We start from the raw sequence: 23,085 nt of genomic DNA on the forward strand, positions 1-23,085 counted from the left end.
CCCCCCTAGAGAATAGCACAGGGTGAGTTAGATAAATTTCCAAGTTAAACAACAAACAATATTAATGATCGAAACTAACAGCTCTGAAAACCTTGGCTGCCCTTAGTCCTTTGAAGACTGTTTTCTGATATGCAGAGCAGTGAGGACACAAGGCTGAGTACAAAGCTGTTAGTTCCCCTATGCTTTCACCAGTAGATATTTATTTACTCAAGTATGAGTAGCCTGTCCAAAAACAGTTAAATAATAACTATAGAAAGTATTTTGAGGATTGAATTTCCAAAGTGACCCAGTTAAACTTAGAGGGCTACAAACAGGAAGTTACTGAGGAAGACCCTACTTACCTGGCACATAAGCTAAAGAGCCGTAGCCATCTGGCAGAGGAAAAGTCAGCTCGATCAGCTGTGAGCTCTCATTGCCCAGGGCCAGCTGAACTAGTAGAACAGCCATGGACACCTGCAAATTTAGGCAGTTTTGCAGCATCTGTGGCTCAGTCATGGCAGTCTTGGTAGAAAGATAGATGGTCATCAGTCGTTCAAACTGCTCACGGAGGTTGTCACTAGCAGGGCTAGAACTTTGCTGAGCATCCCGCCAGGCGATCTGTAGCCGATGCAGATTTTGGTTGATTTTTACCATCTGATCATGCAATCTGCCCCCAAGTAAGCAGAAGAGACTGGGTCAGGAAGTTCATATAGGAATAGTCGAGTACAGATCATTCTAGAAATACAAATCCTCATTTTTTATTCTAGTATCTCTTTTAGTAGGTAGGGAGCTGCAATTGTGATGATACAGAAGGTACTCATGAAAATTACTGATAACACAGAGGCAGGGGGCATAGTGCTGGAAAAATGTTACCAAGTATTCAACATAATTAAAGGTAATTATAAGTAATTAGCAGCCTTCAAAGAACATTAGCTTGGTTGAGCAGAGTGTAGATTGGGCTGTTATAAAGTCAAATAAATAACTATTAAGCAAAGTACAAGAAGCCCAGCAGGAAAGTCTGACGACACACAAATGCAGTGATTGTACTTAGATGTGGTTAACGGATAGTCTATCCATGGTTAGAAGAAAAGTAAAAGGTGAAAGAGGACTCTACATTGGTAATGACCACATATAAACGAGTAGCCACCTGGGATGCAATCTAAAAGCAGGGGCTCCCAGCCTTTTGATGTTCAGTATTAAATTATTTTCCACAAAGGGTCAGCTAAATGTTCTCTAATGAAAGGAAGACCCATAATTCAATGCTATAGATAGTTTTCTCTGTGTGTATACTCCAAAATCATCTTTGTTAGCCCTGTAGATAATGTCTGGGATTAGGTAGTCTATATTGGGATACCAGATGACATTCATTTTTATGTTTGAATCTAGGTGCTTGAACAGGTCAAAACATATGCTGAATTGTTATCTCTTGTCTCACTTAAAATGTCAATGACAGGGATAAAAAAACTCTCTAATAAAAATTTAATTTCATTTTTTAAGAAATTTGAAAAGTGCTCTGTGTCCATTTAAGTATCCTGAGAAGGTATTAAAAAATGCTATCCTGCCCTGGCTGGTGTGGTTCAGTGGACTGAGTACCGGCCTGCAAATCAAGGGGTAGCCAGTTTGATTCCTGGTAGGGGCACATGCCTGGGTTGCAGGCCGGGTCCCCAGTAGGGGGCATTTAAGGGGCACGAGAGAACCACACATTGATGTTTCTCTCTCCTTTTCTCCCTCCCATCTCTTTTCTCTAAAAATAAATAAATAAGTAAAACATTTAAAAAATTGCTATCCTCAATACTCCTACCTATAGACTATAACTGTGAGTGAGTAGCTATTTTCTCTTATTTATACTTATAGTCAACAATCAGCTGAATCAGAGAGGGGAAAATCCTAGAATGACTATAGCCAGCTAGAACCAGGACCACTTTTGAAAGCCATACACTCTAGTTCTTAAATCTTCATACTTTTAGACTTCTCTTTATCTTTGAAACAAGGATCTTTTGTGGTCCTACTGGTCTTGCTGGAATCCCTTATAAACATTTCTTTAATTTTATCAATTTTGTCTTTACATCACAGAGTGGAGCTTGGTCTTTTTTCATCTGGAGTAATAAGTAATGAAAATTCAAGAGCAGAAAGTGAAATATTAAATGAAAACAATTCCACTTTCACAGATGACAATAGGAAGATAGTGATTTAAAAATTTGCAAGTTTAGAGAAAAGTATGAAGAGTGTATTTTTAATTGTAAACAGCTTAACAGGCCAATAATTAAAAAATTAATTCAAGTTATCTGGACCATCAATTCGGGTAAACACAAATACATGCATATAATGCCCTTTTCCTATTAGATTCCCATGTAAGCCTTCAGAAGAAAGTGAGACTGTATTAAGACTCACAATGAACTTTCTGGTTATCAGTATAACTAAACAGTTCTTTCCTAATGACATCAGAAGAGTTACCTGTGGAATCCCAGGTATAAGGTATACTCTGTGAGGACAAGGTTCTCTGTTACGAGGTTGTAATTCTGGGGAAACTTCGGCTCCTGTACAGCTGGGATCAAACAGGTTTCTTTGTCCAAACCTTAAAGAAGTTAAAAAGAACAGTAAATGGCTATCCAACAACATCTATCCTGGTCTCCAGGGCCCCCTAACTCTAGTTCAACTTCCATACTGCTACCGTCATTTCTTCTTCTTTTTTTGGGTAATATCTTCTTATCACATTACTATTCCCTTGTTTAAAAATATCTTTTGGCTTCTCAAGATCTATAAAAATGCAGTTAAATTTCTTTAGCTTGATCATGAAATCACCGAAAATTAAAAGAAATACTAGATAACTATGGATTTTTCAAGCATTAGACAGTAAGTCATTTGTATCTATTTTGTGCTTTTCTATATTTAAGATTATTTGCTTTTGGACATGTATTACTTCTATAGCTAAAAGACTTATAAAACTGGGAGGAGATATGTACACCAAAATTAAACAGGATTCATTCTGAGTGGTAGAACTATAAATTATAAATGATTTATTTTCTTTTCACTTCTCTGTATTGTTCGAGTTTTCTCTAATCTGGCCACAATCTTCTGCCTCCTCAGACTCATTTCCTGCCATTCCCATACCTTTCCCTTCCCCCACCTACTCCTTGCTTCCGCAATGGCCCCAATGACCTTTTCACTATTCCTTAGTCAATCCTTTCCATAGCTTTGTGCTTTTATACTTGTTATTCCCTCTGTATAAAGGGATTCTTTTGCTTCTTTGCCTGATAAATGCATCTCATCTCTCATGGCTCAGCTGTGAAAACCTGTAACTTCTGTAGAATGTATTTCTCACTCCTTCCTCTGTGTTCCCATAGCTTAGCCATATATCGTATTATGATTATCTGTTAATATTATCTGCCTGGTTTTCTTCTGGAGGTTTTGAATTTATAAATGACAGGGACTATGCCTTATTCATTTTTAAAAGAAAGAATGAATGAATACCCAAGGCTGCCAAATTCAGAGAAAAGGTCTCACTGAAGCACAATATTTAAAAGCTACCAGTTTTATTTTTAAAAGTCTGCCCTTGTAAAATTTATAACGGCTCTTCTGTCTGCCTCATCTTCTACCAGAAAGAGGCATCTTTGTGAGAAACAGTATGGACATGAGCACCTTAGAAGTCTGTCTGTCTGTCTGTCTGTCTCTCTCTCTCTCACTCATACACACACACACACACACACACACACACTTTTGGGAAGCCCAGTACTCCCCTACCTCTCATGTGTACATTTTTAATTTTTCGTTCTTCATCATTCAATTCCTTCAGGGCACAGTAAGTGGGATTAAAGGTGAGGAGACGAGAGGATCTGGGTTTGCAAAATGGCTGGCACAGCTTCAGGAGAGCAGCACCCAGATTCAGAAAGAAGGCATCCGAGGCATACATTTGGAAGAAGATTTCTGGCATCTGATTGGCCCAAATCTTGGTGCGGCCTGCATTTGCATGCAAACAGTTTCCAAGCCACGACAAGATACAGTGTTTGGTTTCTGGAGAGAGCTGGAGTAAGTTCTTCAGCATCTGGTAGATCTTTTCATGGAACTGAGCCATGAACTGTTTAACCAGAAAACATAACCACAGAACATTCCAGTTTCACAATCCTAATATCTGTTACTCCCAAACCTTAGCCACAAGCAATTTCTACAAATATGTCAATCCTAATCTTTTTCTCACTATCCTTGTGCCTTACCCCAAGTTCTGATTAAAACATTTTTTTTCTGGGCACTTATGAGAGATTTTCTGATGAACTGCCAAACTGCAGATAGCATTTAGAGTAGGGTCAGTAATCGTTTTCTGCAAAGGGTTAAAAGATAAATATTTTTGGCTTTGCATGCCATATGGTCTCCGTAGCAACTATTCAACTCTACCATTATGGCATGAAATCAAGCCATAAACAACACACATGCAAATGGGCAAACTATTTACAAAAATAGATGGCAGGCAGGATTTGGCTACTGCTGTAATTTGTAAACCTGTGCTTTAGATAGTTGTGATGATGGGAGATTTAAACTACCCCCAATTCAACAGTTTACTCCCTCATGTTGGCCAGACTCCTACTATAACTTATGCTAAGAAGCCCAAATAGAGAGGACATAGGAAGGAGGGAAAGGGAAAAAACTGGTTTGTAGGCTGGAGTTCAGTCAGAAGATTTAGGAGCTAAAGTGGTAAGAAATATGCTGGTGAGAAAAACAAGGGTTGAAAGGAAGAGGCTGTGCTATATAGCACAGGACAAAGAAGAGCAGCAGCTTACTCTTTAAACCATACTAAGGTTTATCCTTGGCTCTTAGCACATGCTATAAAGAGGGCAACTTCTTTACATGATTATAGTAGAAAGCCAACCAGATCAACCTGCTTTCCCAAAGAGGCTCAAGCAGCCTTATCTGAATCTGCTTCCTGAGGAAACTACTTAATCTAGGACAGGGGGCTGGTACAGACTGTAAACAGTTCCACCTGATGGATGTTGGCCTCTTGTACTTTGATCTCCTGGGGACTGGAACGAGATGGATTCAAGAAATAGCCATGATTTTCTACTACACCCGGAGTCTTTAATAAGCAGGAGATATTCAGGATTACTCCCAGCAAGGTCTTCTGGTACATCTGCCCATTGCTAAGATCCTTGGGCTGAATGTATTCTACAAAAACCTGTAGGAGAAGGTAAGTCCTATTTATTTGTTTGTATGATGACACACCGTATTTTGCCATGTATAATGCACACCCATGTTTTTGGCCCAAACTTTCAGGAAAAAAATTGTTTTAACTTTTTCTTTAGATTTTATTTATTTATTTTTAGAGAGAGGGGAGGGGAGGGAGAAAGAGAGGGAGAGACATATCAATGTGTAGTTGTCTTTTGAGTACCCCCTACTGGGAACTTGGCCTGCAACGCAGGCATGTGCCCTGATTGGGTATCGAACCTGTGACCCCTTGGTTTTCGGGCCAGCACTCAATCCACTGAGCCATACCAGCCAGGGGAATTTTAATGTTTTAATCCAATTATTTTTTTATATTCAGAAACAAAACTGATTATTGTATTCCAGAGTATTACTTTGCATACAGATATCAGTATTGCTTTCTAGAGTTATACTTTTAACACATTAAGCATAAATAAAAGAATTAAAAACATTTATATACATATGGAATTAGTACTACCCATGTATAATGCATATCTTTATTTTTCCCTCAAAAATTTGGGCAAAAAGTGAGCATTAGACACAGCAAAACACAGTAAATGCGATGGGGTGAGTGGGCCTCAAAGAGTTAAGTCTACACAACAACTAATACATTTTTCTCTTATTCAATAGGTAATATTATAATGCCATCAGGATAGGGAAGTATAAATTATTAAATCTCCAGCCCAACTATTTATATACCACCTTTCAGATTTACCTTTGCCATATCCTTCTGCCTAGTGAAATACAGAAGAATATCCAGATATGCATACAACAGGATCTGGCAGAGTTCTAGATCTTTGATTCGGCCCAATAAAATATCAAACACTGGAATCATGACTTCTGGAAATGTTCGAACTTCCTCATCCAATATCAAGGCTTCAATGACCTCTTCCAGAAACTCAGTTACATCTTCAAAATCTAACAAAAGGCAAATGAGAAAGAAAGGAGGTCACAGAAATTTTTATATATGCTTTTGATAATTCTACTAATATTCAATCTCAAAAGTGAAAGTATGAAATCTCTTCCTTAATTTTTACTGGAACCATAGTGGCTCTGAGGCTTTCCAATGCACCTATAGGAATTTTAAATTTGGAAATCAAAATGTAGAAGCTCACAGATCTTGCTTATGTACTCACGGGCTCCTTGGATGGCTTCCAACATCAAATCTACCAGTTGCTCATGGATGTTTTGATCAACATACATCTCTGGGGTGAGAAGAACTGTTTGTGTATTGGACACAGTAAGGTTCCTGCACTGCACTGCGAAGGGTAGCAGGTTCTCTGGAACTTTGGTAATCTGGAAACAGCATAAAGGAGAGAAGGAAGACTCTAGTTCTATGACCTGAAATAAGGGTGTATATAGCAAAGAGAATGGAAAAGATATTGTGTTCCAAAACAATAGTGCTCTCCATTGGATGCTTGAAAATTCATGAGAATTCATTCTTTGGTTTAAGGGATCACCTACTTATTACAATTCCAAGGATGGATATGACCAAGCTTGGTCTACTCTGTTATTTACACCTCAGGGGAAATGAATTTATCAGAACTTTTTTAAGTGTGTGATTTTTTAAAAAGAGGTTTGTAGAGAGAATAAGAAGCTCTGGTTCACTAGAGAAAGGAGTGGATCCCAAGCCACAAAAAAAAAAGACTAAAATTTTAAAAGGCCAACTAATAGGGGCTAATATTTAGTTACAGATGTACTATGATGTATATAAACTGATATAAAATACACTGATCTAACTCTCTGGCTTACATGTTCAAGTCATACCCATAAAGAAAATACAGTACTTAGTGGGAATTATTATTATTACCTCTTCCTTGGCTCTTTGGAAGCAGGAATAAAGATAACAAAAAATGTGCCTCTCCCCTGCATCTCTATCAGCAGATAGATTTAATGTTGTAGAAGAAGTCATGTTAATCAAGTGGTTGCCTGGATCTTGAAGTAATAAGCGAGCAAAGACAGCCTATTAAGAAAAACAAAAACAAAAACACTAAACCATTGCAAAGTTAACCCTAGACCATCAAGATGTAAAGAGTAATTCTGACACAGGTTATTGCCAAGAGTCACAGGATATAGAGTTAAATAGGGAAAATAGGACCTAGTGTCTAATTACTTTAGGAAATATTATATATACAACATAATTGTATATATTTAAAGTTATCCTAAATGAAGCTCAAGTGTATAGTCCCTAGCACAGAATAGGCACGAAAACAATTATTTGCTGAAGGGTGTAGAGAATCACCAATTAAAGTTATATGAAATCTACTATTCTGTGTGATAGTATTGCTGATCTCACTCAGACTTTATTATAAAGGTAATTTATGTTTTTGTGGTTATTTCTTTTTTTTGTCTTTGGACATTTTTAAATTATTTTATTGTTGTCCTATTACAGTTGTCCCCCTTTGCTCTCTTCCACTCAGCAACTCCCTACCCCCATCAATACCCACCCTGTTGTCCATGTCCATGGGTCATTTATACATGTTCCTTGACTAGTCCCTTCCCCTTCTTTCCACCCTTGTCCCACTCCCCTATCCCCTCTGTTCCTTGTCAGTCTGTTCCTTGTTTCCATGCCTCTGGTATTATAAAGGTAATTTAAACACACAAAGTTAAACTACAAATTGTCAAGTGTCTTCCCTACCAAACTTTTATTCTTTTAATGTTACTTAGGTACCTATAAGGTAAAATGCCTGTTTTGATTTTGGAAAAGATATAAAGAAGAAAGAAATAAGATGACATTTTAATTGGCCTTAATAGGTAGATTTGGACAGATGACCATGGTTGATAAAATTCCAAAAGATGACCACAACAAACAATGGAAGAGATGGAGGTAAGCAAAGTAATGGCTGGAGAAAGATTAGCAGAGTTCAACTGCATGGCTAATTTTTGTTGAAGGCACACGTAAGAAATATATGAATGTTACCTGTTCAACATTGTTCATATCGAGCCAGTCTTGATCTTCAAGGTCTATTGCCATTTCTTCCAAATATACACAGCGGCTGGGGATACCATTCCCACTTTTCAAGCTTGGGTCACCTGGGAAATGGTTTTAATCTGGTAGGTTAAGGATAATGCTTCTGTTTTATACAGACAACTGATTTTGACAGCACTTCTCTTGAACTCCAAGTTTGACTCAGATAATATCAGAATGATCTTGACTTATAAAGCAGTATCTAAAGATTTCAACCCTGCTGTCCCACCTAGTTAAAGAGCATGGGCTTATTATAAACCTAACATCATGATATTTAAAGAGTAAATCCCAGCCCTGGCTGGCATGGCTCAGTGGACTGAGTGCCATGCCAGCCTGAGAGCCAAAGGGTCGCTGATTCAATTTCCAGTCTAGGGTATATGTCTGGGTTGTGGGCTAGGTCCCCAGTAGGGGGTGCACCAGAGGCAAGCACACACTGATGTTTCTCCCTCCCTTCCCCTCTCTAAAAATAAATAAATAAAAAACATCTTAAAAATTTTTGAACAAAAAGAGTAAATCTCAGACATTAGTACTAACTATGGGTTTAACAACAGATAAGGCACAGAGGGAAAACATCATCTCATACATCCTGGGGTTTCAACCTAAATGTTTAGGTCACTCCTGAGAAGAAAATGGGCTCATTCCCATTGCCTCTTTAAGGTAGTAAAGGCAAACAGCTATATAGCCCAGTCAGTATCAAAGTGGGAATGAAAGTTCCATCTGTGTCTAAGTACTGATTTTAGGTTATATCAAAGCTTCACTGAAATATAAGCCTTGTGTTCCAGGGACTACAGTGGGTTTGTTTAACTATTAGATACAACAGATTTCTAAGAGCAAGTCCCTAGCCAAGGGAGGAAGGGCAGTGTAATGAATAGACTGGCTGAAAGTCTGTAACTCACTATTGTCCAGAGTAATGAGGAAGATCCTTTGGATCATGTGATTGATGTTGAGTTGCTCACATATTTCCTGCTGTGAACGGAATGAGTGGCTAATCTCGGCCACAGAGTAATCAAATTCATCCAGGCTCTCTGATACACTATTATCTGAGTCATCCGGGCTAGCTGGGAGTTCATCTGTCAAAAAATGTAAGCCATTAACAGTTATACTCCTCTTTTTTAAGAGCACCATGCATATTACCAAAAATAATAAATGTAACCAAGAGGAGGATAATTTTGCATGTGAAACAAGTTAATCAGCTAATTAGTGAACATCTCAAGTCAGGCAATATTAAAAAAATTGATATATAACATTATTTACTTTCAGGTGTGTAACATAAGATTCAATATCTGTATATATTGCGAAATGATCACCAAACTAAATCTAGTTAACATTCATCATACATAGCTGCAAAATTTTTTCCTCTGATAAGACTTTTAAGATCTACTCTATTAGCAACTTTCAAATATGGAATACCATATTATTAACTACAGTCAAAGTGCTATACAATTACATCCCCATGGACTTATTTTGTAATTGAAAAGTCCTTACCTTTTGATCCCCTTTCAGCCATTATGCTCACCCCCAGCCCCCACCTGTTCTCTGTACCTATGAGCTCTTTTTCCCTTCTAAAATATTTTTATTTATTGATTTTAAAGAGAGGAAGGGGGGTGGAGAGGAGGAAAGGAAGGGGGAGAGAGAGAAAAAGATACATTGATTTGTTGTTCCAATTATTTATGCATTCATTGGTTACTTCTTGTATGTGTCCCAACCAGGGATTGAACATACAACATTGGCATATTAGGACAATGCTCTAATCAACTAAGTTACCTGGCCAGGACTTTTAAACATTTCACATATAAGTGAGATCATACATTATCTGTCTATCTGATTTATTTCACTTAACATAATACCCTCAAGGTCCATCCATGTTGTCACACATGGTAAGATTTTCTTTTTTATGGCTGAATAGTATTCCATTGTATGTATAGATCACATTTTCTTTATTTGTACTTCTGTGAAAGGCCCTTAGGTTGTTTCCACATCTTGGTGTCTGAAAATAATACCACAATGAACATGAGGGTGCATGTATCTTTTCGAGTTAGTGTTTTTGTTTTCTTTGGATAAATACCCAGAAGAGGAATTGCTGGGTCATATGACAGTTCTATTTTTAATTTTTTGAGGTATCTTCACACTGTTTCTGTAGTGGCTGCATCAATCTGCATTTCCACCAACTATTTTGCACCAACAGTGCAAAAGAGTTCCCTTTTCTTCACGCTATTCACCAACATTTGTTATTTCTTGTCTTTTTGATAATAGCTATTCTAGCAGATATGAGGTGATATCACACTGTGGTTTTAATTTGCAGTTTCAATGATAGTTACACCAATGGTCTTTTTCATGTATCTACTGGTCATCTGCACTATTCAGATCCTCTGACTACTTTTTAATTTTTATTTTTTAAATATATTTTATTAATTATGCTATTACAATTGTCCCATTCACCCCTTTATTCCCCTCTGCGTCCTGAACACCCCCTCCCCCACACATTCCCCCCCTTGAGTTCATGTCCATGTGTCACACTTCTAAGTTCTTTGGCTTCTACATTTCCCATACTATTCTTACCCTCCCCCTATTTCCTACCTACCATCTATGCTTCTTATTCTTTGTATATTTCCCCCCTCTCACCCTCCCTCCCCTGTTGATAGCCCTCCATGTGATCTCCATTTCTGTGATTCTGTGCTTGTTCTAGTTGTTTGCTTTTGTTTTTGTTTTAGGTGTGGTTGTTAATAACTGTGAGTTTGCTGTCATTTTACTGTTCATATTTTTTACCTTCTTTTTCTTAGATAAATCCCTTTAACATTTCATATAATAAGGGCTTGGTGATGATGAACTCCTTTAACTTGACCTTATCTGAGAAGGACTTTATCTGCCCTTCCATTCTAAATGAGAGCTTTGCTGGATAGAGCAATCTCGGATGTAGGTCCTTAATTTTCATGACTTGGAATACTTCTTTGCAGCCCCTTCTTGTCTGTAAGGTCTCTTTTGAGAAATCAGCTGACAGCCTTAGGGGAACTCCTTTGTAGGTAACTGTCTCCTTTTCTCTTGCTGCTTCTAAGATTCTCTCCTCCATTTTAATCTTGGGTAATGTAATTATGATGTGCCTTGGTGTGTTCTTCCTTGGGTCCAACTTCTTTAGGACTCTGAGCTTCCTGGACTTCCTGGAAGACTATTTCTTTTGCCAGATTTGGTAAGTTCTCCTTCATTATTTGTTCAAGTAAGTTTTCAATTTCTTGGTCTTCCTCTTCTCCTTTTGGCACCCCTATAATTTGGATGTTGGAACGTTTAAAAATGTCCTGGAGATTCCTAAGCCTCTCCTTGTTTTTTTGAATTGTTTCTTCATTCTTTTCTGGTTGGATGTTTCTTCCTTCTGGTCCACACCATTGATTTGAGTCCCAGTTTCCTTCCCATCACTATTGGTTCCCTTACAGTTTCCTTTATTTCACTTAGTATAGCATTCATTTTTCCATCTAATTTGTGACCAAATTCAACCAATCCTGTGAGCATCCTGATTACCAGTGTTTTGAACTGTGCATCTGATAGGTTGGCTATCTGTTCACTGCTTAGTTGTATTTTTTTCTGGAGCTTTGATCTATTCTTTCATTTGGGCCATTTTTTTTTTTTTGTCTCAGCTCACCTGTTATATAGTAACAGGGCAGAGCCTTAGGTATTCACAGGGGTGGGGCAACCCATGTCACTGCATTGTGTTGCTGTTTGTGGGGAAGGGGTCCAAGAGGGAACAATGTTGCTTGCTCTGCTCTCCACCAGATTTCAGTCACTTCTCCTGCTACCCACAAGGGAAATGGGTCCTTCTGGTGCTGATTCCCTGGTGGGCTGGCTTATGCATGTTCTAGGACCCTCTGGGTCTTTACAATGATCTCTCCTGTGAGGCTGAGTTTCTCCCACTGGTGCCTTAACCCCCACAGGTGTTTTCAACCAGAGGTTTGAGGCTTTATTTCCCCGCAATGGAGCCCTAGGCTGTGCAGTCTACCTTGCTCCCCAGCCGTTCCTCTGGTTTATCTGTGCTTAAATGTGGGACCACCAGCTCCACCGGCCACTGCCTTGCTGCAAGTCCTCTCCGCCCAACTGTCTGTCTCTGCCGCCCCCCACACCAGTCTGGATGAATGTGTCTTCTTTAACTCCTTGGTTGTCAGGCTTTCATACAGTTTTCTGTCAGTTCTGGTTGTTTTTTGTTTTTAAATCATTATTGTCCTTCTTTTGGCTGTGCGAGGAGGCACAGTGTGTCTACCTATGCCTCCATCTTGGTCAGAAGTCTGTTTTTTGTTTTCCTATTGAGTTGTATTAGGCAATATCTTGAGTACAGGACTCTGAAGTCTCTGGCTAAATGTCCTACCACTTTTTACAAATCAAAGGACAAAAAACCAGTTTTATTCTTTCTACTCATAATTAATTATACTGCACATTGCCAAAATTAGCAACATGACTTTCCCTAAGAATCTTAAAAATTACCTAAGAATAAAAAATTTACCCAGTAGATCAATATGCCTTTAATTATTTTAAATATATGGCCTCTTCCTGATTTTAAGAGAACAAATGTTTTATTTACTTTTATTTCATTTTTTAGCATTACATGTTATTAAATATATGCCACAAAATTATCCTATTGCAAATTACCCAAGAAATGGAAAATCACTTAATAACTGGCTTTCTACACCTTAGTTTGGTTAAGAAACTCTTACAGGGAAATAGAAAGTATCTAATAAGCACTTACTTCAGTACTCACTACATTGAAAAGCTTTGAGAACAAGAAGAAAATCTATAACTCTGAAGACTGTTTTATAACTTGTTCATGGATTTCTTCAAAATGAATACTTTATAAATAAATCTTATAATTATTCCGATTTGTATGCTGATGTCTAAGCTTCAGAAGGTTTGTGAAGAAATCACACAGAAAAGCAATCACTTCAATGAAATTAAATGCTAGTTTTTAAAAAATATCCTTGAACACTGTGGTTCCAAACTTCAGCATATATCAGAATTTCTAGGGATAAGGGGGGTACTTTTTAAACTGTAGGTTGCTGGCCCACTTGCAGGGTTTCTGACAAGTTTCTAGGGGTTGGTGATGGTGTTGGTATGGACATAACACTTCGAGAATCACTGTTTTAAGACATATTCTCCAGAATTCACACTACTTAGCAATGCCTATACACCTTTGCCTTTTCTAATAGTAAATAAACAAATGAATATTTCATATATGGCCCCATCAAACTTTAAATTTTCAGGCTTTTGAAATGTCCTACTTAAATGGAATAAAATATGTAATTTACTCATCTTGGCTCATAATAATTCCCATGAATTCAAAAGACAATCACAGGATAGTCCAGGATTGGGTAATCTGTGACTATATAAAAACATTTACTTACAAAATACATAGTAACTTTAGGGAACAAGGATCTTGCTCCTATCTCATCCATGCTTCTTCCCTTTAGAAAATCCAATATAAAATCATGAAGAATGTGAACATGACCTATCATGAATGTATATATAAATGTCACACTGTACTGTCATACTTCAGATTCAGATTCAGGAACCTCTTCATCAGGGCAGCAGTAATATTCCACAAAACATATTTGTCCATCTTCATTTCTAATCATACACTGTAATGAGAGGAATCCTCAGCTATCTATCCAAATAGACACCTTGCAAGACAGGACTAATGCCTTTGCAGAGGGTTTCAGTAAAGAAATCTTGTATCTGTTGACCTGAGTCTGATTACAATTAAATGATTTCATTAAATTAGAATTTTTGGGATAGTCAACATGGGAGCTTCCTGCATTCCCAAAAGAAGATCACCTGAAATAAGACTTGTCAGGAGATGGTGATCTGTAGGACCTCACTAGTCACATCCTATTCAGAAAATGCTTCATGGAACACCCTTCTGACTGCAGAATAATTTTATTAATAACATTAGTGCTGCAGAAATCAAAATCCAGAGTTTCCTCAGGCTCTTGAGTATTGCTTTTACAGATATCACCACTCCTTCCAGAAATTGCATCAGGGGTAACCATAACCTTGGTAACATATTCAAAGTGCAGTTAAAAATCCCTGGCTTAGGACTTGAACGAGAATAGATAAGCAGTCTAAAAGGACAGTCAAATTAATTAAAAAGGGACAGGCTCTTCTTGAACTTTAAACTCTTAAAATATTCCAGACTGAATAAAAGCATTTGCTTGCACACACTTTGCATTTTCCATTGTAACCTTGATTCCATTTTTAGTAGCAAAACACACGGCATGTTCTCAGAAATAAGTATCCTTCAGGACAGTGGAGAGATTCCTAATGTTGTTGAAGCCGGCCACCAAGCTGTGGTCACTCTTATCTGGGATCTGTTGATTTATAGGGTCATTGTCCACTGCACAGTTGGTCTGGAGGGATGCTCCTGGTGCCAACACCTGCTCCTGTGGACCAGGAAACACCTTTATGGTGGGGTCTGGGTGTCTGAGAACCCTTCCCAGCCAGGTTACTGGGGAAGTGAGATGAAGCTCCCGGAGAAATGGGGAGGAAGTAGAACAGCCAGAGCACATTTGTTTTAATGATTCCAAACTGTATAGGAAAATATAATATAAATAGTCTCCTATAATAAACTAGTTTCCTATGGACAACCCCTTAACTTAGCAAAGTTTTACATATTTTTTTCCTATTCTGGTGATAATGTTTATTTCTATGATTTTTAGTTTTTGTAAAAAATGGGATCATACTGCACATACTTCTTCTCAGTTTGCTTTTTAATCATAATCAGTACCAACACCTTTCTCTGTTAAGTCATTTATAGGCCTCCCTCATTCTTTTCAACAGCTGCAGTGTATTGCATTGTATGTATGCACTGTGATTTATGTAGCTACTTCTCAGCTGATACACATTTTGGTTGTTACCGATTTTTCATGCTTTCAAGCAGCACCACAGAGACTATAACTTACTCTTTTTGTGCACTTGTATGAGTATTTCTGTAGGCTAAATTTGTAGAAGTAGAATTGCTAGGTTTAAAACTGGAACATTTAAAAGTTAACATATACTACCAAATTATCTCAGATATACTGTATTTTTCAGACCATTAAGATGTACCTAGGTTTTAGAGGAAAACAGAAAAAAATTTTTTGAAGCAAAAAATGTGGTAAAATATTTAATAACATAAATAACATAATATTTCACCAATGTAAATGTAAACAGAACTCAACAGCAGCATTAACAACCATTACTACTCCCAAATTGGTGGGGGGAGAGTACATCTTATAGTCCAAAAAATGAGGTAGTGCTCTAATTTACATGCTTACCAACAATATATGAGAAAACGCCCGTTTAAATCTTCACAAATATCATAGGTAAAAAGAAATACTATCTATAATGAGCATTCCTACTTAGTGAGACTGACTTTTAAAATAATTTGATTATATATAAATTGCTTGTGCATACTTTTTTCTTTGTAATTTGTTACTGTTTTCTTATTAATTAAATCCTTTTACTTTTTTATAAAGCAATTTAAAAGACTGTCTCTCAGCAATGAACTTGTGGTGAATGAGTATAAAAATAGTATTGTCACTAAAAGCCACACATAGGTCTGTATATGCTTTTTGTTACAGGCAAAATGCTTTTCGTTATTTGGAAAGTCCAGGCAAAACTCTCAGAAGAGTTGCTTCAGTGTGGTGAATTTAGTAAAAGGGAAGCTCAATATATAAAGCCCAAAGTTTTGGCAGCATACTAACTGCTGGTGGAAAAGAAAAGGGGTTAGATGTGGTGGCATGATAAACTCAGTGTAAACAAACTAAGATGATGAGATGCCAAAATAGTAACAGAAGGGCATGTACCTGATTTGTCCCCACTGCCTAGTGCTTACAATGCTTCAAACTCTAGCCAGCCTTATGTCCATTTGCAGTCAGAAAGAAAGGTGTTCTGTCCCTCTACTCATATACCATTAAGTTCTGTGAACTCCAAGAGGATAGGAGCTAAGAACCTACTTAGCAAAATTTCCCTCAACCACGTACTCATAAATTTCATTTTCTCATTTCCTTATTTTTCTTATTCTTCATTCTCCTTTCTCACCTACAATTTCCTAATCCAAGATTTCTCTTTCTGAGACAGTATTCTAGAAATCTGGGAGAAGTTTCAGAGACTCAGACCCAGACCTGCCTCTTTCTGTCACATTAAAAGTCAGTGTTAAGATGAACTGCTGCCCTTACTGGTGTGGCACAGTGGGTTGGGCATTGTCCAGCAAACTGAAGGGTCACCAGCACAGGCCTGGATTATAGGCCAGGTCCCTGGTTGGGGGTATGCAAGAGGCAACCAATCAATGTTCCTCTCCTCTCTTTCTTTCTCCTCTAAAAATAAATAAATAAAATCTTAAAAAAGAAAGGCACACTGCTTGTTGTTTCTCTCCTGGTCTCTCTGGAAGCATGTGGTTACAAATCCACCCCCAGAAAGTCAGCATTATATTTATTTCTCCCTTGCTTCAACTATCACCCTATCTACAACTCATCTGTCTTGCTCTTACCTCCTTCATATTCAATCCTAAACAAAGAGCAAGGTCGCAACTCAGCTACATATCTGAACACTTTTGAAAGAAACTAAATAAAGGGAAAATAAAAACATTTCTCCTTTCCTAAAAAGAAAAATACTATTATTCTTTTTGCAGGTAATAAAAGGGGAACAATTTCTGGCTTGAAGGACTGTAAATATCCTCTGAAGACCAGTAAGTTTGAGAAACATCATGCTAATTCTTCTAGTCTATACGTCTTCTCACAACAGGAAGCTAGGCTTGATCTTAATTTTGGTCCCAGATGAGGAAAACCATTTTTCTGATCAGTGAGATATTATTGTGAGTTTTTTTTTCATATTAAGGCTAGGGATCCTATTTTCTTGGAAGTCTGTTGTAATAGCAGTAAGCTATGACAGTGGCCACTCCATGGAGTAGAAGAAGCATTTCACTTGAGATTGACTCTGTAGTACTGGGCTTGAGAACAAATCTAATTTATTTGTCAACAGGCCAAAAAACTATTATAATTTTTCCTTATATGCATCTGTTTTCTATAATTGCATGTGACTTGCTTTCCATACTTCTGCCTACAACTTCAGTTTCCTATGTTAAAAGATTTATTTAAATATCTTTTACTAGGTAATTTAAAAAATAAACCAGCTTGAGTCTGAGGTCACAACCCTGTTACTACAGAACCATCTGTTATCTGGTCTCTTTTTATGTAGGGGGAGGGTGAGGACAGAGAGGAAAAGACTTCAAAACAAAACAAACGACAAAAGTGAACAACCACCCACTCCCACTTCTGCCCTAAGCAAAAAGAAGTTCTGCTTCAAACTTAAATTCCAATTGTAATTAAGGACTTAAAGAATATTTAATTTGGGAAGACCCATTCTAGGTCATCTCATCTGTTGCTATTGGCTCCTCCACATACCAGATTGCTGCTTCAGCTGCTCCTTTTGGATTGCTGCAAAATGCTTGGCATCAGCGAGGGAGCCAAAAAGAGCAGCAAAGGGGTTACTTGAGATGTTGTTGTTATTCTCCTGGTCTGTCATTTCACTTTCAAGTGTTCTCCATCCAGACCTGGGGAAAGGGCTATAGAAAGGACAGGTATTAGACACAGAAGGTCAGATAACACAACAGTTGTACTATACCCATAGTTATTTCTTTTTCCATTTCTCAAATATATCATGTTTTTAAAGGCTTTGGTAAGACTTTAAACATTCCTATTCCAAGATTTAAGACGTTCTAGCAAAATGGTTACAAATCTACCAACTGGACGAGTTGGCCTGCTTTGGGGTTGGCTAAGACAAAAATGCTTACAAAGTGTTCAGCTGGAATTAATTTATCTGTTGACATGTTTCTATTTGTTATACCTTTAAAAGATAGGTTAAGTAGGAAGAAAAAAGAGGGAACTACCTACTAATTGTAACAATGTGACACTTAAAACTAATATAGTAAGCTACAGATTTCCCATAAATTTGTAGGCTGGCCAACTAGTTCTCATTTACCCTGAGCACAAGGTGGCACTTTCTCAGGCTTCCATGACTATTTTTGGAGCTAGCAATTCCTCAGCTACATATAAACTAAATGTAAGCCTGTATCTCAGACATGGATTGACAAATCAGGACAGAAACCAGATTAGCAGCACGTTGTGGGAGACTCCCTCCCCACCAAACAGTCTGTCTGGAAAAAGTCCAGCCATTGTTAATGTGAACAAGAATGGTTTGCACATATTGATGTAACCTGGTAGCCAAGGAGAGTGAACTGGAATGCACATGCGTGAACAATTGACAACTTCACTATACTAGTCAGTGGGGGTGGCAGACTCCCTGAAGTGAGCGTGTGTACTGTGTGGCCATTGTATTCAAAATGACTGAGTGAGTAGAGCAATGAATCTGCATCAAATTTTGCATTAAGCTTGAACATTCCTCTGCAGAAACTATTCAGATGATTCAGGAGGCTATAGCTATGGGCAATTGGTGACTGGCAGCTTCTTCAGGACAACTTGCCCGCTCATGCATCACATCTCATGCAGAGTTTTTTGGTGAAACATCAAATCATCCAGGTGACTCAGCCCCTCCAACAGCCCAGATTTGGTGCCTTGCAACTTCTGGCTTTTTCCAAAACTAAAATCACCTTTGAAAGGGAAGAGGTTTCAGACTGTTGATGAGATTCAGGAAAATACGACCGGGTAGCTGATGGCAATTTGGAGAACTGTGTGAGATCCCAAGGTGCCTACTTTGAAGGGGACTGAGGCATCATTATCCTATGTACAATGTTTCTTGTTTCTTGTATTTCTTCAATAAATGTCTCTATTTTCCATATAATATGGCTGTATACTTTCTGGAGGGATATATACATAAAAATAAAATCTAGCTCTACTCCTAGGCTTACAACTATTGGTATTTCTTCCACTAAAAACTAAATGATCTGCCCTGGCTTGTGTGGCTCAGTAGATTGAGTACCGACATCCAAAGTGAAAGGTCACTGGTTCAATTCCCAGCCATGGTGCATACCTGGGTTGTGGGCCAGGTTCACAGTTGAGGGTGTGCGAGAGGCAACCAATCTATGTTTCTCTTTTACACTGATGTTTCTCTCCCTGTCTTTCTCCCTTCCTTCCTCTCTCTCTAAAAAATAAATAAATAAAATCTTAAAAAAAACCTAAATGACCTTTGATTACTTGTATATTTAACTTCCATTATTTATCTGATTTCTTACAATACTGAAAAAACACAAATTCCTAATGTGTAATATGAAATAGATATATACCTCAAAGGTATTTAGTGGAGCTGACTGAACCTGTATTTGCACTCTTTTGATTACATGTCCTCATTCAAGCGCAAAGGGGACATAGAACTCCCTCAAAGTCTTTCTCCCATTTCTGAAATTTTAAGGCCACAGCATAGAAATACAACCCTGAAAAGCATGTGAAGAAAGAAAGGGTATGAATATTCTGCTTACAAGGATGTTGAACTGCTGTAAGAACAGAGGCCTTAGCAGAGGTGAGGATAGGAGTATAAGGAAAGGAGATAAAAGAACATTTGGTCTACCTTTAATTTATTAAGATAAGACTCCTTACTGAATCATATTAACATAAACTAATGCAAATCACAAAAGTTACCATTATGTTTTGGAGAGAGACTATAAAACTTCTTGACAATTCTGCCCCAGCTGGTGTGGCTCAGTGGATTGAGTGCTGGCCTGTGAATGTGTCCCAGGTTTGATTTCCTGTCAGGGCACATGCCTGGGTTACAGGCCAGGCACCTAGTAAGGGGTGCGAGAGAAGCAACCACATACTGATATTTCTCTTCCTCTCTTTCTCCTTCCATTCACCTCTCTCTAAAAATAAATAAATAGAATCTTAAAAAAAAAAAAAAAACTTCTTGACAATTCTGAGGCATCCCTACCAGTTGTTTCATGTTCCTCTGTCATGTTTTCTGAATAAGAGCTAAAGGCTAATTAGCCGTAATGACTTAGGCAGATAGTCTAGTCTCCTTCCAGCATGATGCTAGCTGTTAGATGTTGCTATACTTTATTTTTTGTTATATGTAATTTAGTTGAGTTTAATAATGCAAAGAAATTGCATATTTAGTGTTAAAATTAACAACAATCTTGTAGAGGCCTTTTACCTCAATCACTGCATAAACTTAATTATTAACCCTAATTTATGTAGAGGACAAGAACTGTCTCATTGTTACCTGACTACCACCCTGCTTCTATCCTAAAGTACTCTGATGTCCAGAGGAATGCAAAAAGTATAGTGAGCTCTTGTTACTTTCTGTCTCTAAAACACCATCCTCATTTTTCAACACAACACCCACATTATTCTCTTGGGGATCCATCCCATTCTCAGTCCACATATTTAAAAGGGGATGATCCCCTTTTGATCTAGTGATCCTAGAGCTGTGATTATACCCTAAGAATCCTGAAATTGAAAAGAATCTATGCAGCCCAATGTTCATAGCAGCATTATTTATAATAGCCAAGTGCTAGAAACAGCCTAAGTGCCAATCAGTAAATGAGTGGATCAAAAAACTATGGTACATTTACATGATGGAATACTATGCAGCAGAAAGAAAGAAGGAACTCCTATCCTTTGTGACAGCATGGATAGATCTGGAGAGCATTATGTTAAGTGAAATAAGCCAGGTGGTGAAAGACAAATACCGTATGATCTCACTTGTAAGTGGAACCTAATGAACAAAACAAATGAGCAAAATAGAACTAGAGACATGGAAATAAGGAACAAACTGACAATGATCAGAGGGGAGTGGGGAGAAAGGGGAACAGAGGGAAAGAAGGGGTCTAGTCAAAGAACATGCATAAAGGACCATGGTAATGGACAACAGGATGGGGAGTGAGAGAGTGGGGTGGGTGGGGTGGTAGCAGGGCAGGGAAGAGCAACAGGGGAAAAATTGGGACAACTGTAATTGAACAACAATAAAAAAATAAAAAATAATAAAAGAAGATGACCTCACCCACTAGCTTCAGGAATGGGCATATGAATCTGGCCTGACCAAAAAGAATACAGCATTCTCTGGCCAAAGTGACTGATTCAAGAGTGGGCACAAGACCCTAGCAAGGCCTACGAGATTCAATAAACATTCGCTTCAGGCCTCTGTCGGAATGTACAGAACAGAGTTCTCTTTTTTCCTGCTTAAGTTGTTAGGCTGGTTAAGACATACACATGGAGTTGCCATCTTTCCACTATCTAGAAATGGCCTAGCCTAAAACTAAGCCAACATATAGGAAAACAGATATGAGGGATAGAGAGTTTTTTCAGTTATAAAAGCCAATAGATTCCCCTATACTGTGTAAGCAAGTTTGAACTGGTTTTTAAAAATATAACTGAAAAGAGTTCAGTTTAGTACAAAGGAGATACATCACTAGTACCATCCACACAGAAAGAAATATAGTTGACCCTTGAAGAACATGGGGTTGGGGCACCAATCCTCCATGCAGTGGAAAACTCACTTATAACTTGACTCTGGCAAAACTTAACTAATAGTTTACTGTTGGCCAGAATCCATACAAAGGACATAATAGTCAATTAACATGTATTTTGTATGTGTTTTGTACTATATACTGTATTCTTATAATAAAGCTAGAGAATATTAAAAAAATAGTAGGAAAGAAAATACATTTACAGTACTGGACATATTTATTGAAAAAAATCTGCATTTAAGTGGACCAGCACAGTTCAAACCCGTGTTGTTCAAGGGTCAACCATGAAAGCAATATAGAACATATGACAAACAGGCTCTTAAGAATATCAAGAGAGAGGAAGGATAAATGGCATTACATGTCCTTTTTTGAATACTATACTGGCTCATATAGAGCTAGCTTCCCACTACATTTATCTATATTTTTAATAGGATTTATAACTTTCTACATTGTATTCCTGATGCACATCTACTGTGCTAGAATGTGAGCAACTGGAATACAGGTTCATATCTGACTACTTTTTCTCCTGTCTGGCATTGTATATCATAATCACAAAATCATAAGTAAATATTTATTGAATGATTCAGTCTTATATGTAATTACGCCTGACCTCGTAATTGCAGCACCATGAACCTACTTCAAGGTAAAGGTTTTACTATTTGTCTTGGATTGCAATTGGAAGGTCAAGCCAGACACATGTCTCTATGGTATCTCAGAATGTATAGAATAGAGAATGGAAACAAATCTGTTGTTATCTCTGCTGTGTGTCTTTTTGAAAAACAAAAAGGCTTTTGCCTAACTCACTAATCTAATTTTTTTTCATTTTTTCATGAAGTAAATCTCATTTACTTCAAAACTGTGCAAAAACTATTTTCATGGAGAAAGGGCTAACATCATATAACTACTTACAAAGTTTTACAGGAAAAGGGAAGATTAATTACTTGATAAGAACCTTTGTGGAGATGCCAGTCTAGATATGTTCAATGGCCTCACAAATGCAAAATGAGTACACAGACACCCACTCTGAAAGTCTGGATAAAATGGGACCTTGATATTTTGTTTTAAATTCAACATCACTGGTAATTTATAGTTTTGTATAGTTTTCAATTGCCATACAAAGATATAGAACTATCCTATTGTTAGCCTTTGGGATAGTACAATCATTAATCTTTAGAGCTTTTGGATTTGATTCTTCTTTAATGTTGTCCTTAAACATGTTTCACTTTGATAACTCACTGCAAGGGTCTTCATCTCTAATAGCTGTCTACCTCCACCCTACAAAATACTCTCACAATCTCCTAATTCAATCTTTTGTTTAAAAACAGTATTGTTAATACCCTAAGGGACATTATTAGTCTTAAACAGGAGAGTATACAATGTTTCAACATCAGGCTTGGTATTGCTTTTAAACAAATACTTGGAGTACTTTATAAAACTGGGATTGTCAAAATCAGGCCATATTAAATCATAATCTGTAAGGGTCCTGTCCTGATGAGTGATACATATATCAAACAAAAAAAGG

General features: G+C 37.6%; 1 protein-coding gene across 4 annotated transcripts in view; it reads right to left on the minus strand.

The window, feature by feature from the left end:
- The window catches only part of UBE4A (ubiquitination factor E4A), a 42,245-nt gene that overhangs the window by 18,232 nt on the left and 928 nt on the right, over positions 1-23,085 (minus strand). Inside the window, exons 1-11 of one of the 4 annotated variants that reach the window (XM_036028480.1) lie at positions 17,551-17,640; positions 13,663-13,749; positions 9,034-9,207; positions 8,090-8,202; positions 6,980-7,132; positions 6,306-6,465; positions 5,885-6,087; positions 4,952-5,143; positions 3,721-4,054; positions 2,434-2,554; positions 342-646 (exon numbers count right to left, since the gene is read on the minus strand). In XM_036028480.1, the coding sequence (XP_035884373.1) occupies positions 342-646; positions 2,434-2,554; positions 3,721-4,054; positions 4,952-5,143; positions 5,885-6,087; positions 6,306-6,465; positions 6,980-7,132; positions 8,090-8,202; positions 9,034-9,070 (1,618 nt within the window). In that variant the 5' untranslated portion in view covers positions 9,071-9,207; positions 13,663-13,749; positions 17,551-17,640. Of the gene's footprint in view, positions 1-341; positions 647-2,433; positions 2,555-3,720; positions 4,055-4,951; positions 5,144-5,884; positions 6,088-6,305; positions 6,466-6,979; positions 7,133-8,089; positions 8,221-9,033; positions 9,208-13,515; positions 13,641-13,662; positions 13,750-17,550; positions 17,712-23,085 lie in introns of those variants that run through there. The other 3 variants (XM_028517303.2, XM_036028482.1, XM_036028483.1) reach the window with 3 other exon arrangements.

This window comes from Phyllostomus discolor, chromosome 6 (assembly GCF_004126475.2).
Source record: "Phyllostomus discolor isolate MPI-MPIP mPhyDis1 chromosome 6, mPhyDis1.pri.v3, whole genome shotgun sequence".
Taxonomy (NCBI): domain Eukaryota; kingdom Metazoa; phylum Chordata; class Mammalia; order Chiroptera; family Phyllostomidae; genus Phyllostomus; species Phyllostomus discolor.